We start from the raw sequence: 24,890 nt of genomic DNA on the forward strand, positions 1-24,890 counted from the left end.
CAAAAAAAGACTACTGTTACTCAATTTTTCTGAAATTAGCAGAAAAAGAAAAAACATTCATAGGGCACTTAGATGTCCTAAGCACTAAACAGGGCATTTTCACATATTCTCATAACAAAATCTCCACATAACCTACACCAAAGCAAATTAAATCTAAACTACTTCTATAAGTACATCCAATGTTAAATATACTTATAATTTGCCTCTTATGTCTTTTAGGCTACTTCATTACACCTCAATTATTAAGTGGTGACCACAAGCCAGGAATTATGTAAAGCAATGAAAATGAGGATATAAAAAGAATGAAAAAAAGAAAGACAGTCCTATGCTCAAGAACCTCGACGTAGCACACCACTTTAAATCTACTACTTTGTTAAAATCTGACTAACTTCCTACTAGGTAAGTGAAGTGTAATGGTTAAGAACCTGAACTTGAAACTTGTCATTTATGCCTCCTAGAAAAATCTGCCTGCTACAATACAATAAGAAACAATTTTTGACATATGGTTAGGTGCTTAATAAATAGTATCTATGACCATATACAATCAGCCACTTTTTCTTCTAAAAGTCTGTGTCTTTGCTGTGTCTTTGTTTTTGTTTTAAAGTTTTTATTTATTTATTAGAGAGTGAGAGAGCACAAGAGCGGCGTGAGGGGCAGAGGGAGAAGCAGACTCCCCGCTGAGCAGGGAGCCCGATGCGGGACTCGATCCCAGGACTCTGGGATCATAACCTGAGCCGAAGGCAGACGGTTAATCAACTGAGCTACCCAGGCACCCCTTGCTGTGTCTTTGTTAATGCCATTAGCTGCTAGAAAAATCTGAAGAAAGGTTTACAGATTTAACTCATATAGTTAATCAAACATCCTTTTTTATTTTTAAAATTTTTTAAGATTTTATTTATTTATTTGACAGAAAGAAAGACAGAGAGAGAGGGAACACAAGCAGGGGGAGTGTGAGAGAGAGAAGGAGGCTTCCCGCTGAGCAGAGAGCCTGATACAGGGCTCGATCCCAGGACCCTGGGATCATGACCCGAGCTGAAGGCACATGCTTAACGACTCAGCCACTAAGGCGCCCCGTCAAACATCCTTTTTTAATAAAATAACCTCTCCTCTCCATCTGTATGCCATAAAACAGAGTAAGAATTTTATCTTAGGGGCACCTGGGTGGCTCAGTCGTTAAACGGCTGCCTTTGGCTCAGGTCATGATCCCAGAGTCCTGGGATTGAGCCCCGCTTTGGGCTCCCTGCTCAACAGGAGGCCTGCTTCTCCCTCTCCCACTCCCACTCGCCCTGTTTGTGTTCCCTCTCTCTCTCTCTCTGTCAAATAAATAAATAAATAAAATCTTTAAAAAAAAAAGAATTTTATCTTACTTCTGTACTCCCATTCAATATTAAAACAACAAATATTTACTATGTTCTAAGCATCAGACACATCACTAAGAGCAAATCCGAAATGGCAGAGCTTGTTACTATACAGACTGTGAAAGGAACTCAAATTAACAAGAAACATAAATAAATACAGAACATTTAGAAGTGTAACGGAAAAAATTATAAGTATAGCAGGGACGTTCACCCAAGTTCAAGTAAGAGGAACTAGATTTACCCTCTCACATGAAAAAAAAAACCCCTGAAAAAACATAAGAAACAAAAGTCTTTAAACACTGGACATGAGGTAACAAAGGACTGTGATTCCCCTGAGAAAGCAAACAAAGGAAGTGAATACTATGAATGCCCCTTGCTTATACCCCAGACTGTGATGCAGGGAAAGAGAATCCAGGCACAACTCTGGCAAACACTATGTGTGAGGTAAGGGGACTGAGTTCAAAGCTATGGGAAACCAAAGCATCTAGCATTCACAAGAGAAAGTACTGAAGAGCAGAGAGCAGCACAGAGAGAGGGCCCTGGAGACTGGCAGATGGTCCCCCTCAAGTAGTCAGCAGAGTAATGAAAAGCACACACAAGTGAGGAAACTACCCAGGATGAGAGTTAAAAGTAATCCAAGAGGATTAGAGAAAAGTACCAGCACTCATACAGGCCAGAAATCTGTTCCCACCAGGCTGACTTGGAAAATTTTTCCTTCATAAAGCATGAGATGGAACACCCAAGATGGTCATTCCTCAGTAATGAGAAATGATTAGCCTCCGATTGAGCACTGCTCTTGAACCCACCTAAAAGATCACAGAAGTGAGAACTAAAGGATCAAACTATTTCCAAATATCTACATCCCAGAAAAAAAGCTCAAGAATATTTATAGAATTGAAAAACATCCAAGACCTAACAAGATAATATTTACAATGTCTGGTACTTAATAAAAAATTACCAAGCATACAAGGAAGCAGGAAAACACAACCCATAATGAGGAAAATAATCATTATGAGGTGAATAATCAAAACCAACCCAGAACTAATACAGATGTTAGAATTAGCTGACCAGGACATTAAAACATTTATTTAACTGTATTCCATATGTTCAGAGTAGAGACATAGAAAATACAAAAAGACCCAAATTAAATATCTAGAAAAGTAAGAAATACAATGCTTGAGATAAAAAAAAAATACACTTGATGGGGTTATGAGCAGAATATACTCAGCAAATAAAAGATTAGTGAACTCCAAGACATAGCAAAAAAAAAACCTAAAGAAAAAAAAAAAGAGCATCAGCAAGTTGTGGAACTTCAAAGAGCCTAATATATGAGTAAACAGAGTCCCTAAAAGTCAGGTGGGGGAGGGAGGGTCAAATACTTGAAGAAATAATAGCCCAAAATTTTCCAAATGTGATGGAAACTATAAACCCACAAATAAAAGCAGCTCAACAAAGCCCCTGTGTAAGAAACACACACACACACAAACTACACCAAGGTCTATCACAATCACATAACTCAAACCAGTTATAAGAAAATCTTAAAAGGAAACAGAGAAAAAAAACCCACAGAACGTACATAGGGACAAAAATAAGATTTCTTGCCAGAAACAGTAAAGTGAGACCACAGCAAAGCAATATATTTATATTACTGAAAGAAAAACACTATCAACTTATCATTCTATACTCAGTTAAAATATCTTTGAAAAAACAAAAAGGTAACCTTGAACTAATAAGGAATTAAAGCAAGACTGCAGGATACATGATTAATATACAAAAATCAATTGCTTTCCAATATACCAACAAAGAACAAGTGAAATTTAAAAATGAAAACATAATGCCATTTACATTAGCCCCCCACCAATGAAATACTTAGGTATAAATCTAACAGATACGTTACAAGATCTATACGGGAAAATCAAAGTTTTAAATAAATGGAGAGATATTCCACATTCATGGAAGACTCAATATTATCAAGATGTCAGTCCTTCCCAAATTGATCTACAGATTCAGTGTAACAAACCCAATCAAGGGGCGCCTGGGTGGCTCAGTCGTTAAGCATCTGACTTTGGCTCAGGTCATGATCCCAGGGTTCTGGGATGGAGCCCCGCATCGGGCTCCCTGCTCTGCGGGAAGCCTGCTTCTCCCTCTCCCACTTCCCCTGCTCATGTTCCCTCTCTTGCTGTGTCTCTCGCTGTCAAATAAATAAATATTAAAAATCTTTAAAAAAAAAAGAACCCAATCAAAATCTCAACAAGTTATTTATAGATATCAATGAACTGATTCTAAAGTCTATATGGAGGGGTCCCTGGGTGGCTCAGATGGTTAAGCATCTGCCTTCAGCTCAGGTCATGATCTCAGGGTCCTGGGATTGGGCCCTGCATCAGGCTCCCTGCTTGGCGGGGAACCTGCTTCTTCCTCTCCCTCTACTGTTCCCCCTGCTTGTGCTCTCTCACTCTCTCTGTCAAATAAATAAATAAAATCTTTAAAAAAATAAATAAATAAAGTCTATATAGAGAGGCAAAAGACCCAGAATAGCCAACACAATTGTGAAGGGTAGTTTTTTTTTTTTTTTAAGGTTTTATTTATTTGACAGAGAGGGACACAGTGAGAGAGGGAACACAAGCAGGGGGAGTGGGAGAGGGAGAAGCAAGCTTCCCACAGAGCAGGGAGCCCAATGTGGCACTTGATCCCAGGACTCTGGGATCGTGACCCGAGCCGAAGGCAGGCGCTTAACGACTGAGCCACCCAGGCGCCCCTGAAGGGTAGTCTTTTCAAACAAATGGTGCTGAAATAACTGGATAACCACATGGAAAAAATGAAAATGAACTTCAATCCATCCTTTGCACCATACATAAACATTAACTCAAAAATCTTCAAAACTCATTAGAGACTTGAATGTAAACCAAAAACTATGAAACTTAAATGGGAGAAAACCTTTGTAACCTCAGGTAAAGCAAAGATTTCTGTATATGACAGCAAAACTATGAAATATGAAGTAAAAATTAAATACATTGTGGAATTCACCAAAATTAAACACATCTATTCATCAAAAGACTCTGTTAAGAGATTGAAAAGACAAGCCACAGACTGGAAGAAAATATTTGCAAAGCACAGATCTGCAAAATGACTTATATCCAGAATATGTAAAGAATTCTCAAAACTCAATAAGAAAACAACCCAAAATTAGACAAATAACTTGAACAGACACTTCACCAAAGAAGATACATGGATGACAAAGAGCACTTGAAAAGATGTTCAACATCACTAGTCACTAGAGAAATACAAATTAAAACCACAATGAGATACTGTAACACATCTACTAGAATGACTAAAACTTAAAAGACTAACATTAACAAGTATGGAGAGGATGTAGAGAAATTGGAACTCTTACACAGTGCTAGTGGGAATATAAAATGATGCCCTCTGGGAAAATGTTTGGTAGTTTTTCAAAAAGGTGCATATATACCTACCACTTCATTTCTAGATATTTACCCAAGAGAAATGAAAGTATATGTCCATACAAGGATTTGCACATGAATGTTCATAGCAGCTTTACTTGTAATAGCCCCAAATTGGAAATAATCTAAGTGTTCAACAAGTGAATGGATAAACAAACAGTGGTATATCTATACAATATAATACTACTGAGCAATAAAAAGGAATAAACTAATTGATACATGCAACAATATGCATGAATCTCAAACTAATTACACCTAGTGAAAGAAGCCATGCCCTCAATCCCCAACCTCAAAAATAGTACATGATTAGATTTTAGTAAAATTGTAGGACAATTAAACAAATCTACAGTGATAGAAAGCAGATCAGCCTCCAGAACTGTGAGACAATATACTTCTGTTAAAAAAAACAAAACAAAACAAAAAACAGATCAATGACTGTCAGGGGTGGAGGGTAAGGGTAGGGTAGAGAAATCATAAAGAAGCAAGAAGAAATCTTTGGGTTTGGTACAAGTGTTCAATATTATTGTAATTGTGGTGATGGTTTCACAACTGTAGTCATGTATCAAAACATATCAAATTGTACCTTTTAAATAAGTGCAATTGACTGCATGACACTTAGACCTCAATGAAGTTACTATACAACAAATCCATAATTGACATGTTAGTGACCTCCCTTAAATTGTACACATAATAAAATCAATATAATTTACAAACTAAAGAGATTAAAATGTGCTACCCAACCACTATCTTTGTGTTGTTTTAGAATTTCTAGAAGGAAAAAGTAGGATGTTTTAAGCTGGTTACCTCAGCTGATTAAGAAACTGAAGAGTACAGAAGTTTAATGAGGAAGAACTTGAAGTGGGATCAAAACAGCTGTAGAAACTACATTACAGTTTACTGGAGGCAAAAAAGAAAGTTCTATATTGGCATTTAGGGAAATGAACTAGTAGGTAAAATATCAGAAGTTCCTAGTCTAGGAAAATGTCATTTAAATTTCAAGGAAATATATTCCTTGAATTTTAATCCTAACCTTTCAAAAAAAAAAAAAAAAGAAAACTTGGAAAGGTTAAAATACTCCATCAAATGCTGTAATAAAAGATATAAAATTAGAGACATGAAAGGCCAGCCTTTGTTATTAAAAAATTGCTGTGTTGATAGTGCCTCATTTAGATATAATGGAAAACTAATATGGGATTTTTACAGGTTTTTTCATTAAATACTATTATTCTGCCCACTTAAGTTCATTATAAACTATAATGATTAACAAATCCAATTACTTGGACTTATATAAAACCTTGGCTTACTGAAGATCTTTAACACTGCCTCAACTAATATGTTCAATTTCATTCCAGTTCTTAGTGCATTAAATCAAAAATAAAGATAATAGTTTAATAATTTTTTTCAAAGCTTTTCATCCAGAGTTGGCCAGTGGCATACCAATTTCATTCAAGTTTACCAAGAAATAAGGAAAAAGACAATAAAAATAAGATGGACAAGCATGTCTTATCTCTCTCTGCCCCATCCAAATGTAGGAGGGAGGAGTCTCTGTAACTCAGGTTGAAAAAAGTGGTCAAAATAGCACCAACAAATTAAACTTCCTAATTTTGTTTACAAAAGCTGAGTTATAGTCATCTTGACCATGTCTGTGGAAGTTGGAAATACATTTTAATAATTATCTCCTTAGAATGCATGAAAGGAACCTAAAGTTTTCCAAGAATTCTTCAGCATCCTAAAAAAGTGCTACAAGGTCTCCAAGAGTTTGACTAATTCATGCGATAAGCAGTTTTCAATGAAATTAGGCATTGGGGCACCTGGGTGGCTCAGTTAAGTGTCTGACTCTTGATTTCGGATCAGGTCATAATCTCAGGGTCATGAGATCAAGCCCTGCATTGGGCTCCAGGCTCAGCGCAGTGTGCTTGAGATTCATTCCCCTTCCCTCTCCCCTCTGCTCTCCCACGCCCCCCCCACCCCGCTCTCTCTAAAATAAATAAATAAAATCTTAAAGAAAAAGAAATTAGGCATTGAAAAGTTCAATTAATAGCAAATACCAACACGTACCCAGTTGATCCAATTTATCATCAACTTCTGAGAATTCAATGTCCAGTATGTTCCACTTTGCTCTATTCTTACTTTCATTATAGGTCACTATCAGCTCTTGTCTGAATTATGCCAGTAGCCTCTTAACCACCCTTACGTGCCCTCCCATCCATCCTCCAACAGAAGCTGGCCAGAACTACCTGAATACAGACGTAAAGTGCAAACTTCTAAAAGGGGCTTTATAAGGCCCCTTTAAAATCTGGTCTCTTTGTGTTTCCCGGCTTCATCCTTTACCACCACTATACGTATTCCCACCCAACATATAAACACCAAGACTGTGTATTCTCCCATAAACACACACTAGACCTCAGCCACACCCAGCTGTCTGCAGGCCACCCAAAAGCAAGAGCTGCCCTAAAAGCCTCTGCACTTGCTGCTTCCTCTGACTGGATTGTTCTCTCCACTCCCATTTCCTTTTTTGCTGACTTTCACTCATCCTGAAGTCTCATTTTAAATGCTGTGTTCTCCATGAAAAAGTGCTCAACATCACTCGGCATCAGGGAAATACAAATCAAAACCTCAATGAGATACTTCCTCACACCAGTCAGAATGGCTAAAATTAACAAGTCAGGAAACAACAGATGTTGGCAAGGATGCAGAGAAAGGGGAACCCTCCTACACTGTTGGTGGTAATGCAAGCTGGTACAGCCACTCTGGAAAACAGTATGGAGGTTCCTCAAAAAGTTGAAAATAGAGCTACCTTATGATCCAGCAACTGCACTACTGGGTGTTTACCCCAAAGATATAAACGCAGTAATCCGAAGGGGTACGTGCACCCCAATGTTTATAGCAGCAATGTCCACAATAGCCACACCAGGGAAAAAGCCAAGATGTCCATCAACAGATGAATGGATAAAGATGTGGTGTGTATATATATACAATGGAATATTATGCAGCCATAAAAAATGAAATCTTGCCCTTTGCAACAACATGGTTAGAACTAGAGGGAATTAGGCTAAGCAAAATAAGTCAATCAGAGAAAGACAAGTATCACATGATCTCACTGATATGAGGAATTTGAGAAACAAGACAGAGGATCATAGGGGAAGGGAGGGGAAAAAATGAAACAAGACGAAACCAGAGAGGGAGACAAACCATAAGAGACTCTTGATATCAGGAAACAAACTGAGGGTTGCTGGAGTGGAGGGGAGTGGGAGGGATGGGGTGGCTGGGTGATGGACATGGTGGAGGGTATGTGCTATGATGAGCACTGTGAACTGTGTAAGACTGATGAATCACACACCTGTACCCCTGAAACAAATAATACATATGTTAATAAAACAAACAAAAAATAAACTCCCTAGAAAATAAAATAAATAAATGTGTTCTCTGCAATACCTTCTTTGTCCAATTCCTTCCCTGCTAACCCTATCTGATGAGTCATGACACCCTGTATTCAGCCTTCACCTTGCAATTCTCACTCTGAATCATAACTGTCTATTTACCTAACTTTCTATTATAATATAAGCTTTCCAAGGTTAGGGAATGGTGTCTTATTCACTACTGTGTCCTCAGTATCTAGCTCAATGCCTGACCCACAATGGAAACTGAGCAAATCTGTTCAAAGAATGTGCTGTGACAGGTACTCCATTCATAAAGAGGACACACAGAGGGGTGCCTGGGTGGCTCAGTTGGCTAAGCACCCAACTCTTGGTTTTGGCTCAGGTCATGATCTCCGGGTTATGAGATCAAGCCCTGAGTCCAGCTCCATGCTCAGCAGGGTCTCTGCTTGAGATTCTCTCTCTCCCTCTCTCTCTTTTTGCCCCTCCCCCTGCTTGCTCTCTAACTAAATAAATCTTAAAAAAATAAATAAAGAGGACACATAGCAATTTTGAAAATCTTAAAGGAAATAACATACCTGTCTTTCCAACTCCTGTCCTGTGATACCAGCCTCCACATGAGCTGTCAGATTGTTCTCATCAACCCAGAGGATTCGATTCTGTTGCAAAGGAAGAAAAAAGTCTCATTACCAAGAACTACTGACATTTTCTGAGGAAATATAACTTCCTAACTCAAAATAGCAAGTGGTAATACAGAAAACTAGCAAATAGGGTTACCCACACTACTACACTACCCCCGTATCCCAGACTATACAACATGACAGATACAGTAACATAAACAGTATAGTGCACAGGAGTTGGGTTTAAAACACAGACTCTGTCTTTATTCAGGGATTAGTTTGAATCAAACTCTACCTCTTACCTTAAGCAAATTATTTAACTAAGTTTAGTGTTTCCTCATTTGTAAAGTGTGAATAGTAATACTACTCATAAGGCATAAGGGATTAAATGAGATACTGCACATAAAAAGTTTAGCATACAGGGGTGATCTCGGGTTGTGGTTTTGAGCCCCACGCTGGGTGAAGAGAGTACTTAAAAATAAAATCTTAGGGCGCCTGGGTGGCCCAGTTGGTTAAGCGACTGCCTTAGGCTCAGGTCATGATCCTGGAGTCCCCGGATCAAGTCCCGCATCGGGCTCCCTGCTCAGCAGGGAGTCTGCTTCTCCCTCTGATCCCCTTCCCTCTCGTGCTCTCTCTCATTCTCTCTCTCTCAAATAAATAAATAAAATCTTTAAAAAATAAAATAAAATAAAACAAAATCTTAAACAAAACAAAACAAAAAAACCCTTAGCATACAAAGTTCCTGGCATTCTGCACTCTCTGCACTAGTATTAATAGTTAACGATCATATATAACTTAAGAATATCAGAAGATGCCCATTGTGACACCAGAAAAAGATACCTGCAAAGGAAGACATCTGAATATACTAAATGGCATTCCCACTTTATTTTTAATCCAAAATAGGACCAGAGGCCCTGGACAGAAATCAAAGCACACCCCCGCCTCCTGTTTAAAAAGGAACTGAGTATCATCTGGCTCAACTTACCAAATGCATGACTGCCCAAAAAATGTTTTTAACATTCGTGGTTGACCTAATTTTTCTATATATGAATCTTCATGAATTATTTTCTATTAAAAACAGACTTCTTTCCCCTATTTGGCTGAGCAATCAGGTTAACATATACACTCTTCTTTTGGATCCCAGGGAAGCTTTCTTTGCACTTTGATATGTTCAATTTCATGGCAATAACTAATACAGACAAGTCTAGCTAATAATAAAAAGGAAAGAATACAACGACAATACGAAAATTGCCTGCTTATATTTGAAATTTGAATACATACAAATAATTGCACTGCTTAATTCACAGGATTATGATAAACATTAAATAAGATGATGTATGTGAATGTACTTTTTGTCTTATGTTATATAAAACTCTCATTTTAATTATACTCTCACAATAAAACAATAGTAATTTCAATACAACTCTCACAATAAGACAACAGTAATTCTGTCTTTTGGCCCTACAGCCACTAAACAAAAGGAAGTACTAAACTAAAGTAAAAAGACAGAATTCAGTAATCTGTTGGTACCTTACAATAACTTAAACACATCTTCTCTAGTAGGCTGGCTTTTTTTTTTTTTTTTAAGATTTATTTGACAGAGAGAGACACAGAGAGGGAGTACAAGCAGGGGGAGTGGGAGAGGGAGAAGCAGGCCTCCCGCGGAGCAGGAAGCCCAATGTGGGGCTCGATCCCAGAACCCTGAGATCAGGACCCAAGCCGAAGGCAGACGCTCAACGACTGAGCCACCCAGGCGCCCCATAGTAGGCTGGCTCTTGAAGTGACTACATACTTGTGCTAATTATATACCTTGCATCTACCAGGGGCCCAAACATATTTTTGGTAGGAAAAAAAATTGAAGGAGGCAGAGAAAAAAAATACCTTTATGGGTACTCACAGAAAAACCTAAAGAAAATATATAGGATATCCTATTATATCCAGTATACCTTACCCTAGACAAGTTAACAATAAGACAAAAACTTTGAGACCAGTATCTTAGTCTTAGTATTACGGTACATATTTAAGAAATACAAAAATAGAAAACTGGCGTACCTATCATATTTTGTACATACTGTATCAGAAGTACTCTGTGCAAAATCATGCATAGACATAGCTTATCAACTCCAAAGCAAATCACAATTTTAAGTACCACCCAACCACTACAATATTTAAAAGAGTTCAACATTAAAGGCAGTGAATATACAAGGTTTTTCTACACAATAAATGGTGAAAAACCTGGCATTTAAAATTCTGGCACAGAATTTTAACCATCTACTCAGTGTAAAGACTTTTATATTATCTCATTTAATCTTCACAACTACCTTCTGCATTATTACTGTCTCTATTTTACAAATTCAGTAACAGATTTAGTGGTAAATTTGTACACCGTAAAATATATAGAAATTCAAACACATCCATAGCCTATTCCAGAATAGGCTCTTAAGTGATCTCCTAAGGAAACTGCCTTTTCTTAAACTCTGGGATAAGGACAAAGGTTAATGGGGAACTTTACAGAAGAATAATGAAGCTGTCACCACCTGAACGTCCTGATTAATTTTAGCAACACTTAAAGTGGACACCCAGATATTACATGCCTCCTGATGTGATGTGACGAGAGATAGAAAAACACATCAACCATCACATCACATCATCTACAAGATATCCTTGCTTAAAAAAAAATTTAAAAGCTTTGCCTGAATCTAATTAGACTTTATATCTAACTTTGAGTTTAGAGGACATACAAAGCCTAGGGGAAAAGTTAAACAGCAAGATGAAGTGACACGGAAATTCAAAATATGACACATTTTATACTGCAAATAACCTACATTCTCCAAAAGTCAGTAACATTCAAAAAAGGAGAAAGAAGGGGGTTTCAGATAAAATGAGATAGGGAAACAACAAAAAGCTAACATGGGCCTTGTCTGAATCCCCATATGAACAAATGAAGTATAAAAGACAATTTTGCAACCACTGTAAAATTTGAATGTGAACTCGGTATTAAATGATATAAAGAATTTTTTAAATTTGCCAGGAAAAATAATAATATAGTGAGAAAATGTCCTTTTAAAAACAGATACATAAGAAATATTTAGTTTTAAGTAGCATAATATCAGGATTTACTTTTAAAATAGTCGAGAGGAGAGCATCTAAGATGACGGAGTTTCATCTCATCCCAGGAATTCAGCTAGAGAGCTATCAAGTCAATTCTTAAACACCTGTGAACTCAACTGGAAAACTAAAAGGATAGCTGCAGCTCTACCAATAGAAAACTGACCACTCTCTGCAAATAGGAGGTGCAGAGAAGTGAATCCAAGGTAATACATGGGAAGATAAACTGCAGGGGGAGGGAGAGGGTGCCCCCGTCAGCTGGCACCAGAGAGTGAGAGAGCGGCAGAGCACGCAATCACAACTTTTAGAAGTCTGCTCCAGTGAGGGATGTCCTGGCCTGAAAGGGGCTCAGGTGGGAAAGCAGGGTGGAATCCTAGGTGGGACCGTGTAGTCTCAGGATCCCTGGGATCACAGGAAGACCAGGGGTGCCTAAGTGTGGCAGAGTTCCCCAGCATCAGAGCAGGGAAGCCAGCTGCAATCAGCAAGCTGAGGAGTGGGCTCTCAGCTCGGGTTGCCCTATGCTTCCAACCGTGGCACCGCTGGGCGACTGCTCTTGGGAGCAGGGGCCCAGAGAGCAGCAGAACCGGCGAGCCCTCCCTCCCTCCCTCCCTCCCCCAGGAGGAGTGGCACAGATGCACACCACAGGAGTCTACAGGGTTTGGAGACTTGAAATGGAGTTGCATGCCTGAGGTAGAAACGTTCGGTCACAGGACGGAGACCAGGGAGACAGGAGTGATTGACTGCTTTTCCCTGAGGGTGCTGAGGAATGGGGCCCTGAGCTTTCAGCTCCAGGGCAGGAGACTGGGAGGCTGCCATTTTCATTCTCATCCTCTAAAGTGGCAGGAAAAGCCTTCAGAAAACAAAAAAGCCACATAGAGCCATCTGGAGCCGCTTACTTAGCCTGGCCCCCTGGCAAGGGTGGTGAAATTCCGCTGGGGCAAAGACACTTGAGAATCAATGCAACAGGCCCCTCCCCCAGAAGATCCACAAGAACAACCAGCCAAGACCAAGTTTACCAATCATACAGAATTGCAAAATTCCAGCACTAGGGGAAAATAGTATATGGAATTCATGATTTTTTTCTTCACGGTTCTTTAGTCTTTCAATTTTAATTTTTTCTCTTTCCTTTTTCAACCAATTTATTTTATCAACTCTTTCTTTTCATTTTAAATGATATCCTAGCTGGATAAAGTATTCTTGGCTGCATATTTTTCTCATTTAGCACCCTGAATATATCATGCCAGCCCTTCTGGCCTTTCAAAAATTTCAAAAATTTTCATTTTTAGTTACACTCTATCCTTTCATCATATTTAATTTTATTTCTGTATATATATGTTTTTCTTTCTTTACAATTTTGACACCAAAATACACTCAGGACATAGTGTGTTGCTCTGTTCTGTTCACCTGTATGTTTATATTCCTTCTTTTTTGTGTGGGTCTTTTATTTGTCTTTTAAATTTCATTTTTACACTTACATTCTATCATTGTATTTAATTTTATTTTCGTACAAGTTTTTCTTTCTTTACAATTTTGGGATCTACTTTTCTAACAAAAGACCAAAATATACACATGATCCAGTGTATTGCTCTGGTCTGTTCATCTGTCTGATTATATTCTTTCTTTTTTTTTTTTCCTGGCTTCAAGTCTCTTCTGATTTGTTTAGTGTATATTTCTCTGGGGTCGTTGTTGCCATTTTAGTATTTTGTTCTCTTGTTCATCTATTCTTCTCTGGAGAATGAGAAGATGGAAAAACTCACCTCAAAAAAGACAATAGGAGGCAGTACTGACTGCTGGGGACCTTATCAGTATGGATATAAGTAAGATGTTGGAACTAGAGTTCAGAATAACGATTATAAAGATACTAGCGGGGCTTAAAAAAAGCATAGAAGACACTAAAGAATCCATTTCTGGAGAAATAAAAGAACTAAAATCTAATCGAGTGAAAATCAAAAGGGCTATTAATGAGATACAATTAAAAATAAATGAAGCAGAAGAGAGAATCAGTGATATAGAAGACAAAATGATGGAGAATAAAGAAGCTGAGAAAAAGAGAAAAAAACAACTACTGGATCACGAGGGGAGAATTCAAGAGGTTAAGTGATACCATAAAGCAAAACAATATTAGAATAATTAGGATCCCAGAAGAGGAAAGACAGAGGGGGGCAGAAGGTATATTGGAGCAAATTATAGTGGAAAACTTCCCTAACCCAGGGAAGGAAACAGGCATCCAAGTCCAAGAGGCACAGACAACACCCCTCAAAATCAATAAAAATAGGTCAACACCCTAACATACAGTGAAACTTGTAAATCTCAGAAATAAAGAGAAAATCCTGAAAGCAACTTGGGACAAGAGGTCCATGATCTACAAGGGTAGAAACATTAGAAGGCAGCAGACCTATCCACAGACACCTGGCAAGCCAGAAGGGCTGGCATGATATATTCAGGGTGCTAAATGAGAAAAACATGCAGCCAAGAATACTTTACCCAGCTAGGATATCATTTAAAATAGAAAGAGAGATAAAAAGCTTCCAAGACAAGGGCACCAGGGTGGCTCAGTCAGTTAAGCGTCTGCCTTCGGCTCAGGTCATGATCTCAGGGTCCTCGGATCGAGCCCCGCATCGGGCTCCCTGCTCAGTGGGGAGCCTCTTTCTCCCTCTGCCCCTCCACCTGCTCCTACTCTCTCTCTCTTTCTCTCAAATAAATAAAATCTTTAAAAAAAAAAAAAAAAAGCTTGCAGGACAAACAGAAACTAAAAATTGTGATCACTAAACCAGCCCTGCAAGAAATATTAAAAGGAATCCTTTAAAGGGCACCTGGGTGGCTCAGTTGGTTGGGTGACTGCCTTCGGCTCAGGTCATGATCCTGGAGTCCCGGGATCGAGTCCCACATCAGGCTCCCTGCTCAGTGGGGAGTCTGCTTCTCCCTCTGACCCTCCTCCCTCTCGTGCTCTCTATCTCTCATTCTTTCTCTCTCAAATAAATAAATAAAATCTTTAAAAAAAAAAAAAAAAAGGAATCCTTTAAGCGAAGAAAGAGCCTAAAAGGAACACAGACCAGAAAGGAACAGGAACAATACACAGAAACAGTGACTTTACAGGTAATACAGTGGCACTAAATTCATATCTTTCACAATTATCATATGATCTCACTGATACAAGGAATTTGAGAAACAAAACAGAGGATCATAGGGGAAGGGAGGGAAAAATGAAACAAAATGAAACCAGAGAGGGAGACAAACCATAGGAGACTCTTAATCTCAGGAAACAAACCGAGGGTTGCTGGAGTGGAGGGGAGTGGGAGGGATGGGGTGGCTGGGTGATGGACACTGGGGAGGGTATGTGCTATGGTGAGCGCTGTGAATTGTGTTAGACTGATGAATCACAGACCTGTACCCCTGAAACAAATAATACATTATGTGTTAATAAAAAATAAATAAATAAATAATAAATAAATAAATAAAATCCATATCTTTCAATAGTTACTCTGAATGTAAATGGGCTTAATGCCCCAATCAAAAGACACGGGGTTTCAGATTGGATAAAAAAGCAAGATCCATAGATATGCAAGAGACTTTCTGCAAGAGACTCATTTTAGACTCAAAGACACCTCTACATTTAAAGTGAGGGGTGGAAAACCATTTATCATGCTAATGGACATCAAAAGAGAGCTGGGGTGGCAATCCTTATCTCAGGCAAATTAGGTTTTAAATCAAAGACTGTATAAAGAGATGAGGAAGGACACTATATCAGAATTAAAGGGTTTATCCAACAAGAAGATCTAACAATTGTAAATATTTATGCCCCTAACATGGGAGCAGCCAATTATATAAACCAATTAATAACAAAATTAAAGAAACACATCGATAATAATACAGTAATAGTATCGCACTCACTGCAATGGACAGATCATCTAAGCAGAAGATCAAATAGGAAACAAGGGCCCTGAATGACACATTGGACCAGATGGACTTCACAGATATATTTAGAACATTCCATCCTAAAGCAACAGAATATACATTCTTCTTGAGTGCACATGGAACATTCTCCAGAATAAATCACATACTGGGTCACAAATCAGCTCTCAACTGGTACCAAAAGACTGGGATCATTCCCTGCATATTTTCAGACCACAGTGCTTTGAAATTTGAACTCAATCACAAGAGGAAATTTAGAAAGAACTCAAATACATGGAGGCTAAAGAGCATCCTACTAAACAATGAGTAGGTCAACCAGGAAATTAAAAAAAAAAATTCATGGAAATAAAAGAAAATGAAAACATAACTATTCAAAACCTTTGGGATGCAGCCAAGATGGTCCTAAGAGGGAAGTATATAGCAGTACAAGCCTTTCTCAAGAAACAAGAAAGGTCTCAAATACACAATCTAACCCTACACCTAAAGGAGCTGGAGAAAGAACAGCAAATAAAGCCTAAACCCAGCAGGACAAGAGAAATAATAAAGATCAGAGTAGAAATCATGAAAACAGAAACCCAAAGAAGAGTAGAACAGATCAATGAAACCAGGCACTGGTTCTTTGAAAGAATTAATAAAATCGATAAACCCCAGGCCAGACTTATCAAAAAGAAAAGAGAAAGGATCCAAATAAATAAAATCATGAATGAAAGAGGAGACATCACAACCAACACTGAAGAAATACAAACAATTATAAGAACGTATTCTGAGCAACTATATGCCAACAAATTAGGCAATCTGGAAGAAATGGATGCATTCCTAGAAATGTATAAACTACCAAAGCTGAAACAGGAAGAAATAGAAAACCTGAATAGACCCATAACCAGCAAGGAAATGAAAGCAGTAATCAAAATCTCCCAACAAACAAGAGTCCAGGGCCAGATGGCTTCCCAAAGGAATTCTACCAAACATTTAAAGAATTAATAGGTATTCTTCTGAAGTGTTTCAAAAAAACAGAAATGAAAGGAAAACTTCCAAACTCGTTCTGTGAGGCCGGCATTACCTTGATCCCAAAACCAGACAAAGACCCCATCAAAAAGGAGGATTACAGACTAATATCCCTGATGAACATGGATGTAAAAATTCTCACCAAGATGCTAGCCAATAGGATCCAACAGTTCATTAAAAGGATTATTCACCACAACCAAGTGGGATTTATTCCTGGACTGCAACGCTGATTCAACAACTGCAAATCAATCCGTGTGATACACTACATTGATAAAAGAAAGAACAAGAACCATATGATCCTCTCAATAGATGCAGAAAAAGCATTTGACAAAGCACAGCATCCTTTCTTGATTAAAACTCTTAAAGAAGAAGTCAAACTCTCACTCTTCACAGATGACATGATACTCTATGTGGAAAACCCAAAAGACTCCACCCCAAGATTGATCGAACTCATACAGCAATTCAGCAACATGGCAGGATATAAAATCAATGCACAGAAATCAGTTGCATTTCTATACACTAACAATGAGACAGAAGAAAGAGATATTAAGGAGTCAATCCATTTATAATTGCACCCAAAACCATAAGATACCAAGGAATAAATCTAACCAAAGAGGCAAAGGATCTGTACTCAGAAAACTAGAGAACACTCATGAAAGAAATTGAAGAAGACAGAAAGAAATGGAAAAATGTTTCATGCTCATGGATTGGAAGAACAAACATTGTTAAAATGTCTATGCTACATGGAGCAATCTACACATTCAATGTAATCTCTCTCAAAATACCATCAACTTTTTTCACAGAGCTGTAACAAATAATTCCCAAATTTGTATGGAACCAGAAAGACCCTGAGTGGCCAAAGGAATGTTGAAGAAGAACACCAAAGCTGGTGGCATCACAATGCCGGACTTGAAGCTCTATTACAAAGCTGTAATCATCAAAACAGTATTGTACTGGCACAAAAACAGACACATCGATCAATGGAACAGAATAGAGAACCCAGAAATGAATCCTCAACTCTATGGTCAACTCATCTTTGACAAAGCAGGAAAGAATATCCAATGGAAAAAAGACAGTCTCTTCAACAAATGGTGTTGGGAAAACTAGACGAGCCACATGCAGAAGAATGAAACAGAACCATTTCCTTACACCATACACAAAAATAGACTCAAAATGGAGGAGAGACCTAAATGTGAGACAGGAATCCATCAAAATCCTAGAGGGGGGGCTCCCGGATGGCGCAGTCGTTAAGCGTCTGCCTTCAGCTCAGGTCATGATCCCAGAGTTCTGGGATAGAGCCCCGCATCGGGTACCCTGCTCAGCAAGAAGCCAGCTTCTCCCCTTCCCACTCCCCCTGCTTCTGTTCCCTCTCTCGCTGTGTCTCTGTCAAATAAATAAATAAAATCTTAAAAAAAAAAAATCCTAGAGGGAGACACAAGCAGCAACCTCTGTGACCTCGGCTGCAGTAACTTCTTGTTAGACATGTCCTCAAAAGTAAGGGAAACAAAGGCAAAAATGAACTACTGGGACTTCATCAAGATAAAAAGCTTTTGCACAGCAAAGGGAACAGTCAACAAAACCAAAAGACAACTGACAGAATGGGAGAAGATATTTGCAAATATCTCATCAGATAAAGGACTAGTATCCAAAATCTATAATGAACTTATCAAACTCAACATCCAAAAAACAAATAATCCAATGAAGAAATAGGCAGAACACATGAACAGACATTTCTCCAAAGAAGACATACAAAAGGCCAACAGTCACATGAAAGAATGCTCAACATCGCTCAGCATCAGGGAAATACAAATCAAAACCACAATGAGATACCACCTCACACCAGTCAGAATGGCTAAAATTAACAAGTTGGGGAACAAGAGTTATGTGGCAAGGATGAGGAGAAAGGGGAACCCTCCTACACTGTTGGTGGGAATGCAAGCTGGTGCAGTGACTCTGAAAAACAGTATAGAGGTTCCTTGAAAAGCTGAAAATAGAGCTACCCTAGGACCCAGCAATAGCACTACTAGGTATTTACCCCAAAAGTACAAATGTAGTGATCCAAAAGGGCACCTGCACCCCAATGTTTATAGCAGCAATGTCTACAATAGCCAAACTACGGAAAGAGCCCAGATGTCCACTGACAGATGAATGGATAAAGATGTCGAATATATATACAATGGAATACTACTCAGCTATCAAAAAAATGAAATCTTGCCATTTGCAACAACGTGGATGGAACCAGAGGGTATTATGCTAAGCCAAATAAATCAATCAGAGAAAAACAATTATCATAATATCTCACTCATATGTGGAATTTAAGAAACGAAACAGAGGCTCATAGGGGAAGAGAGGAAAAAGAAAACAGAGGGAGACAAACCTTAAGAGACTCTTTAATCATAGGAAACAAACTGAAGATTCCTGAAGGAGAGGGAGTCAGGGGGATGGGGTAATTGGGTGATAGACATTAAGGAGGGGATGTGATGTAAGGAGCACTGGGTATTACATAAGACTGATGAATCACTGACCTCTACCTCTGAAATTCATAATACATTATATGTTAATTAATTAAATTTAAATAAAAATAAAAAATAGTAGAGAGACAAAGAAAGATAAAGCCAATATGATAAAATATCAATAATTACTTAATCTAGAAAATGGATTACTCTTCTCTCTACTTTGGTGTTTGAAAAAATTTCAAATTAATAAATAATAAATAAATCTTAAACTTGTTATAGTAATGAAGGAATATACAACCACAAATATTATTCATTATATAAAAATTAAGTTCATACTCAAATCAAAGCTTTAACATGGTACAATGACCAACTCTTGGACCACAGTGAGCCAAAAGGTCACAAAATAATCCTATGATTAAAATTAGTTTGCTCTCCATTCTTCCACAAGCAAAAATGCAACAGCACTGAAAATTTGGGGGACAAGTCTTGGTGTTTCAAATCAACCTTAACTAATAATATTTGTTTTGCTTTTAACAATACAAATCAGGTCATCTATTGTATCAATATTCCAACCCACGCTTCTCAAATTATCAATTTCTCAGACCAGTGTGGTAGAAACTACCAAGATATGTACCTGAGTGTGAGTAAACTTAGCTTTTTGAGACCTGAAGACAATGGTAAAATGTAATGATAAAATAAATTTAAAACAAAATGGAAAATATACCTTTTTAATGACAACTAAGACTGAGCCGTAAAGTTTTTATAAACCAAACACTATCTTCAAATGTGTCTAAAATTATCATATACCATTTGTGAAGTGTCCAAAGAAATAATCGTTCTTGTCTCATCTGCAGGACATGTTAGGCCATATGATACACTTGTTCCTCCTGCCAAAATAGGAAACAACTTTAATATTTTATTTTTTAGCTACATTTCTAGGGCAAATCCCTAATATAAAGTATACAAACAGGCCCGCTAGAAAAGTAATACCTATTTCTACTTTGCAAAATGTAATTTGCAAATGCTAACACACTAAAAGCAAACTCACCTTTATTTTATGCTGCATGCCAAAATGAAGAAATATTATGGAGCTGAAAGCAATGGGATATGGCTCCATCCCCTGGGCACACTCAAGTGACGCCCCTAGCAATTTGTGAAACTCCAAAAACATGATTAGAAAAATTCTAAGCTAATGATTACTCTGGAGATATTGTTTAAAAGAAAAAATACCCTTCCTAATTCAACTAAAGACACCTTACCTTAATTATGAGACTCATTTATGATTTGAAATAATATCTTATATTGTCACACAAAAAGACTTTAATAAATTAGAATATAAACAAGTTAAAATTGCCCAGATTATATAATATTGGAACAAATTTATATGCTAACGATGAAAAGGTGATTTTAATATAGAATAACCAATATATACAACTATATAAACAATGTACTGTTTCCATTAACATTTGTTATCAAAGGAAAAATGTTTTCTTGATACCAACATAAAATAATACTATGTTTAGTCCTTAACCATCTTATTATCATATATCAGAGTAAATTCTTAATTGGTATTTCCATTTGTCTGGGATAGAAAACTCTTGATACAAGTAAGAATTACAAGAGGTGCTGATCTAAATATTCAGTTTACTTTTACAAGATGAGACCATGAACTGTCAATTAAGAACATGCTTGTAATCAGTAAACACTATTTGCTTGTCATAGTCATTTGAAATCAGAAAAATATTTCGCTAAAAGTGGCACTGTAGTGACTTTTTTTTTTTCATTAATTCAACTGAAAGTATCAGCTGAAGAAGGAATCTGGAGCTCCTGATTTGTTTGGGGTCCCACTTCTGTTCCATCAATGCTAATTGAATCAGTGAAGGCAATTTCCTTTGGCTTGGGTAGGTTATTAAAAGAATGTGGTTGATAAAAGATCAAAAAGCAATGTTAGTTTTCAACATTAAAATGTATTACTGATCTGGTCATCATTGTCCTAGCTGATCTTTCACACTGCATAGTGTTCCTTCCCAAAAGTATATATTGGGTATATTTAGCCTCTGAAAAATAACATTCTCTCCATAAAGATAAAAGTTATAAAGTAATTACTAAAGTGGGAACATTTTCTTATTTAAGCATTAAGTCACAGCATCAACTAGAATCTATATGGGAAAGAACCCATGAACTACATGTTTCAAACAGTTCAGGTAGATAGATCTACTCAAAAATGAGCAGCATAAACAAATTTTTCAGAATAACCATATCAAAATTACAACAATGTTTACTTTCAATGGGATGGCACAAATATTTAGAATACAAATAATTTAAATAAAAATAGAAATAAAAATAAAAAACACATATACATCGTATCAAAATTTAAAAGGCACAATACCTACCACCAATTGGTATGATACAAAGGTTGTATTTGCACGCTAGATTCACAATCTTAACTACATCATCATGACATGCTGTTGAAAAAAAAGGGAAAATAAATTAATCATAGGGATGTGAATAAACCTGAGTAATCCTGCAAAATAAGGGTCCATGAAGTTCTTTAGTGTCTAAACTTTTTCATTTATTCACTCATTAACACACATTAAACAGCTATATTAAAACAAAATGTTTAGTATTTATCTTTTTAACTTTTCATTTTGAAATGATTTAATTCTTACAAAAAGGTTGCAAAAAAGGTACAAAGAATTTCCTTCATCCAGCAGACATAAATATTAACATCTTACAATTATCAAAACCAAGCAATTTACTATTACACAATACTATTAACCAATCTACAGACCTTATTCAAATTTTGCCAATTGTTCCACTAATGTCCCCTTTTCTGGACCAGCCAATCACACACTGTATTTAGTTGTCATGTCTCCTTACTCTTCTTTATTTTTTTTTCTTTAAGATTTTATTTATTTGACAGACAGAGAGAGAGCACAAGCAGGGGGAGCGACAGGCAGAGGGAGAGGGAGAAGCAGGCTCCCCGGTGATCAGGGAGCCCGATGCGGGGCTCTATCCCAGGACCCTGGGATCATGACCCGAGCTGAAGGCAGACGCTCAACTGACAGCCACCCATGGGCCCCTCCTTACTCTTCTTTAATCTGAGAGAGTTCCTCAGTCTGTTTTTTATTTTTATTTATGGCACTGACACTTTTGAAAAGCCCTGGTCAGTTATTTCATAGAGTATCTCTCAATTTGGGTTTCTGCCTCCCCATTATTAAATTCAGGTTACACACTTAGGCAGGAATTCCACAGAAGTGATGTTGTGCCTTTCTTAATGAGTTACATATGGAGGGACATGATGCAGACAGGTCTCATTTCTGGTAATGTTAACTTTCATCATTTGTTTATAAAGTATCTGCGCAGTTTTTTCCACTATAAGAATACTGTAATTAATAAGTATCTTATGGGGAGAGAGTTACTCTATATAGATATGTTTGTCATCATACTTTCACCCACTAATTTTTGCAGCCATTGATGATTCTTTATTCTTTTTTAAACAAATTTTAAAATGCTATACATAATGTACTACAGATATTCCTTCCTATTGCATACAACTAAAGAGTACTCTTTATCAGAGTAAAGGCTATATGAGTAACAAAAACCTGACAACAGAATATTTTAAATACAAGACACACAAGATGCTAAACCTCAATCTGAGTAGCAATAGAGCATTAAGCCAGGGACCAACATGGCAAATAAACTATTTGAGAAAGACAAATCTCCTGATAATATGGAATGGCAAAGAAGAGAAAAAGACTTGAGGCAAGGAAACTATGCAAAAATCCAGTATTTCCGGGGCACCTGGGTGGCTCAGTTGGTTAAGCGACTGCCTTTGGCTCAGGTCATGATCCTGGAGTCCCAGGATCAAGTCCTGCAGGGCTTCCTGCTCAGCAGGGAGTCTGCTTCTCCCTCTGACCCTCCCCCTTCTCATGTGCTCTCTCTCTCTCAAATGAATAAATGAAATCTTTAAAAAAAAAAAATCCAGTAGTACCTGCTAAAGGAATGAAAGGGAAATTTAAGGATGTAAAACATACAAGTGAATATCCATTTATGAAAGTAAAAATATTGTTCCGTAAGAGTTATCATTTCTCAGGTTTGTTTAAAACTAGGAATATGTCATTTGTATCATTCCAATTTTTAATGAAAATCCATTTTAAGCTTTCAGATTAAGCTTATAAAAATTACTGTCTGTGGTAAAATTTTTTTACTAAGTGGAATACTAGTTGATTAATAATTAATAAAATAACCAAACATGACTGTCAAAAATCCTTTAACAGGGCAAAACTACTTCTATGATTGTCAACTAATCAGCAGCTTTCTTTGACCATGTTATCTGACACAGCACTCCCTCATTCCACTGCCCACCTACACAGCTCTCTATTTTCTTACTGTGCCTTTTCTTTACAGGACTTATCACCGCTCAATACACTATATATTTATTTGCTCTTTTGTCTGCCTCCTTCTTCACTAAACTGTATGGCACCTGAGAACAGATTTTTGTTTTGTTCACAGCTCATCCTCAATACCTGTAACAGTACCTAGCACATATTTTCACAGGACTAAAGTTTTGGTATTTAGACAGCTAAAAATAATGCATAAATATTAAATTTAATAAATGAAATGACTTAAAAATATGTAATTGTTAAAGCAGATTTTATTTTTATAAGCATACTTACTACAGACAACATATGAGTGACTACTTGTCCAAATTAAATGAAAAGCAGAGATATTCACACTGTGTTAAGGGTCACAATGGTGACAAATCCTGGTTTAAGGACAACTCCAAATCATAAAAATTACATATATTACAAATTCTTATGCTAAGACAAGCTCTAGACATTCTACTAAAGCAAATATAAAATTCAGATTCAAATTATAGCCAGACTTAAAGACATCCACAAGGATAGATATCCTATATACATGTATATATATATGAGGGTGTGTGTGTGTGTGTGTGTGTGTGTGTGTGTGTGTGTGTGTGTGTGTGTGTGTGTGTGTGTGTGTGTGTGTTTCAAACTGCAAGATGAGACAGCCACCTTCACTCTATGGAATACCACATTGTCTTAAATTGCCATATTGTCTCAAAACTTGCCCTCGTGCAAAGGTAAAAAACCTGAATTTTATCACCAACAGAAAATTTACATTAAAGTTAAATAAAGGCCTCAAAGATCTGATAACCTGTTGGGGGAAAAAAAAAAGCTATTTCAAAGAAGTCATTATACTGGAAGATTCAATAGAATAAAATTATAAACTTGATTCAGGCACCTATACGCTATTCATATAGATTCCTGAGGTATGTAACATGATGGTAAAGGGAATATTTTAGAAAAACTAACCTCTGAAGAGTATATGGGAGGCTTGGAAGAATAAGAAACTTGAAGCATGAGAGAGAACCTTATGGCTATTAACAAAAATCCGGCTATGCATTGATAAGGGCCTGATTTGAAAACTGATATGGAAGAAAAAAAAAGGACAAAGTTTTGAGGGAACTGCCAAATGGGATGGGTTTTACAAAACAAAGAAAACTGCTGTGCAACAATAGACTAATTATGCATGTTTCCTAAACCTGGATTTTTAGAAATATTTGTATTTC

At 37.2% G+C, this 24,890-nt stretch overlaps 1 protein-coding gene across 1 annotated transcript in view; it reads right to left on the minus strand.

Annotated features, from left to right (window-relative positions):
• The window catches only part of AGPS (alkylglycerone phosphate synthase), a 147,651-nt gene that overhangs the window by 75,136 nt on the left and 47,625 nt on the right, over nt 1–24,890 (minus strand). The window contains exons 6-8 of the mRNA XM_028123497.2: nt 21,688–21,759; nt 20,102–20,181; nt 8,772–8,852 (exon numbers count right to left, since the gene is read on the minus strand). Of these exons, the coding sequence (XP_027979298.2) occupies nt 8,772–8,852; nt 20,102–20,181; nt 21,688–21,759 (233 nt within the window). The remainder of the gene's footprint in view (nt 1–8,771; nt 8,853–20,101; nt 20,182–21,687; nt 21,760–24,890) is intronic.

The sequence above is a fragment of the Eumetopias jubatus genome, unplaced genomic scaffold (assembly GCF_037043125.1).
Source record: "Eumetopias jubatus isolate StellerSeaLion01/CBP00866 unplaced genomic scaffold, mEumJub1_p1.0 scaffold_3, whole genome shotgun sequence".
Taxonomy (NCBI): Eukaryota; Metazoa; Chordata; class Mammalia; order Carnivora; family Otariidae; genus Eumetopias; species Eumetopias jubatus.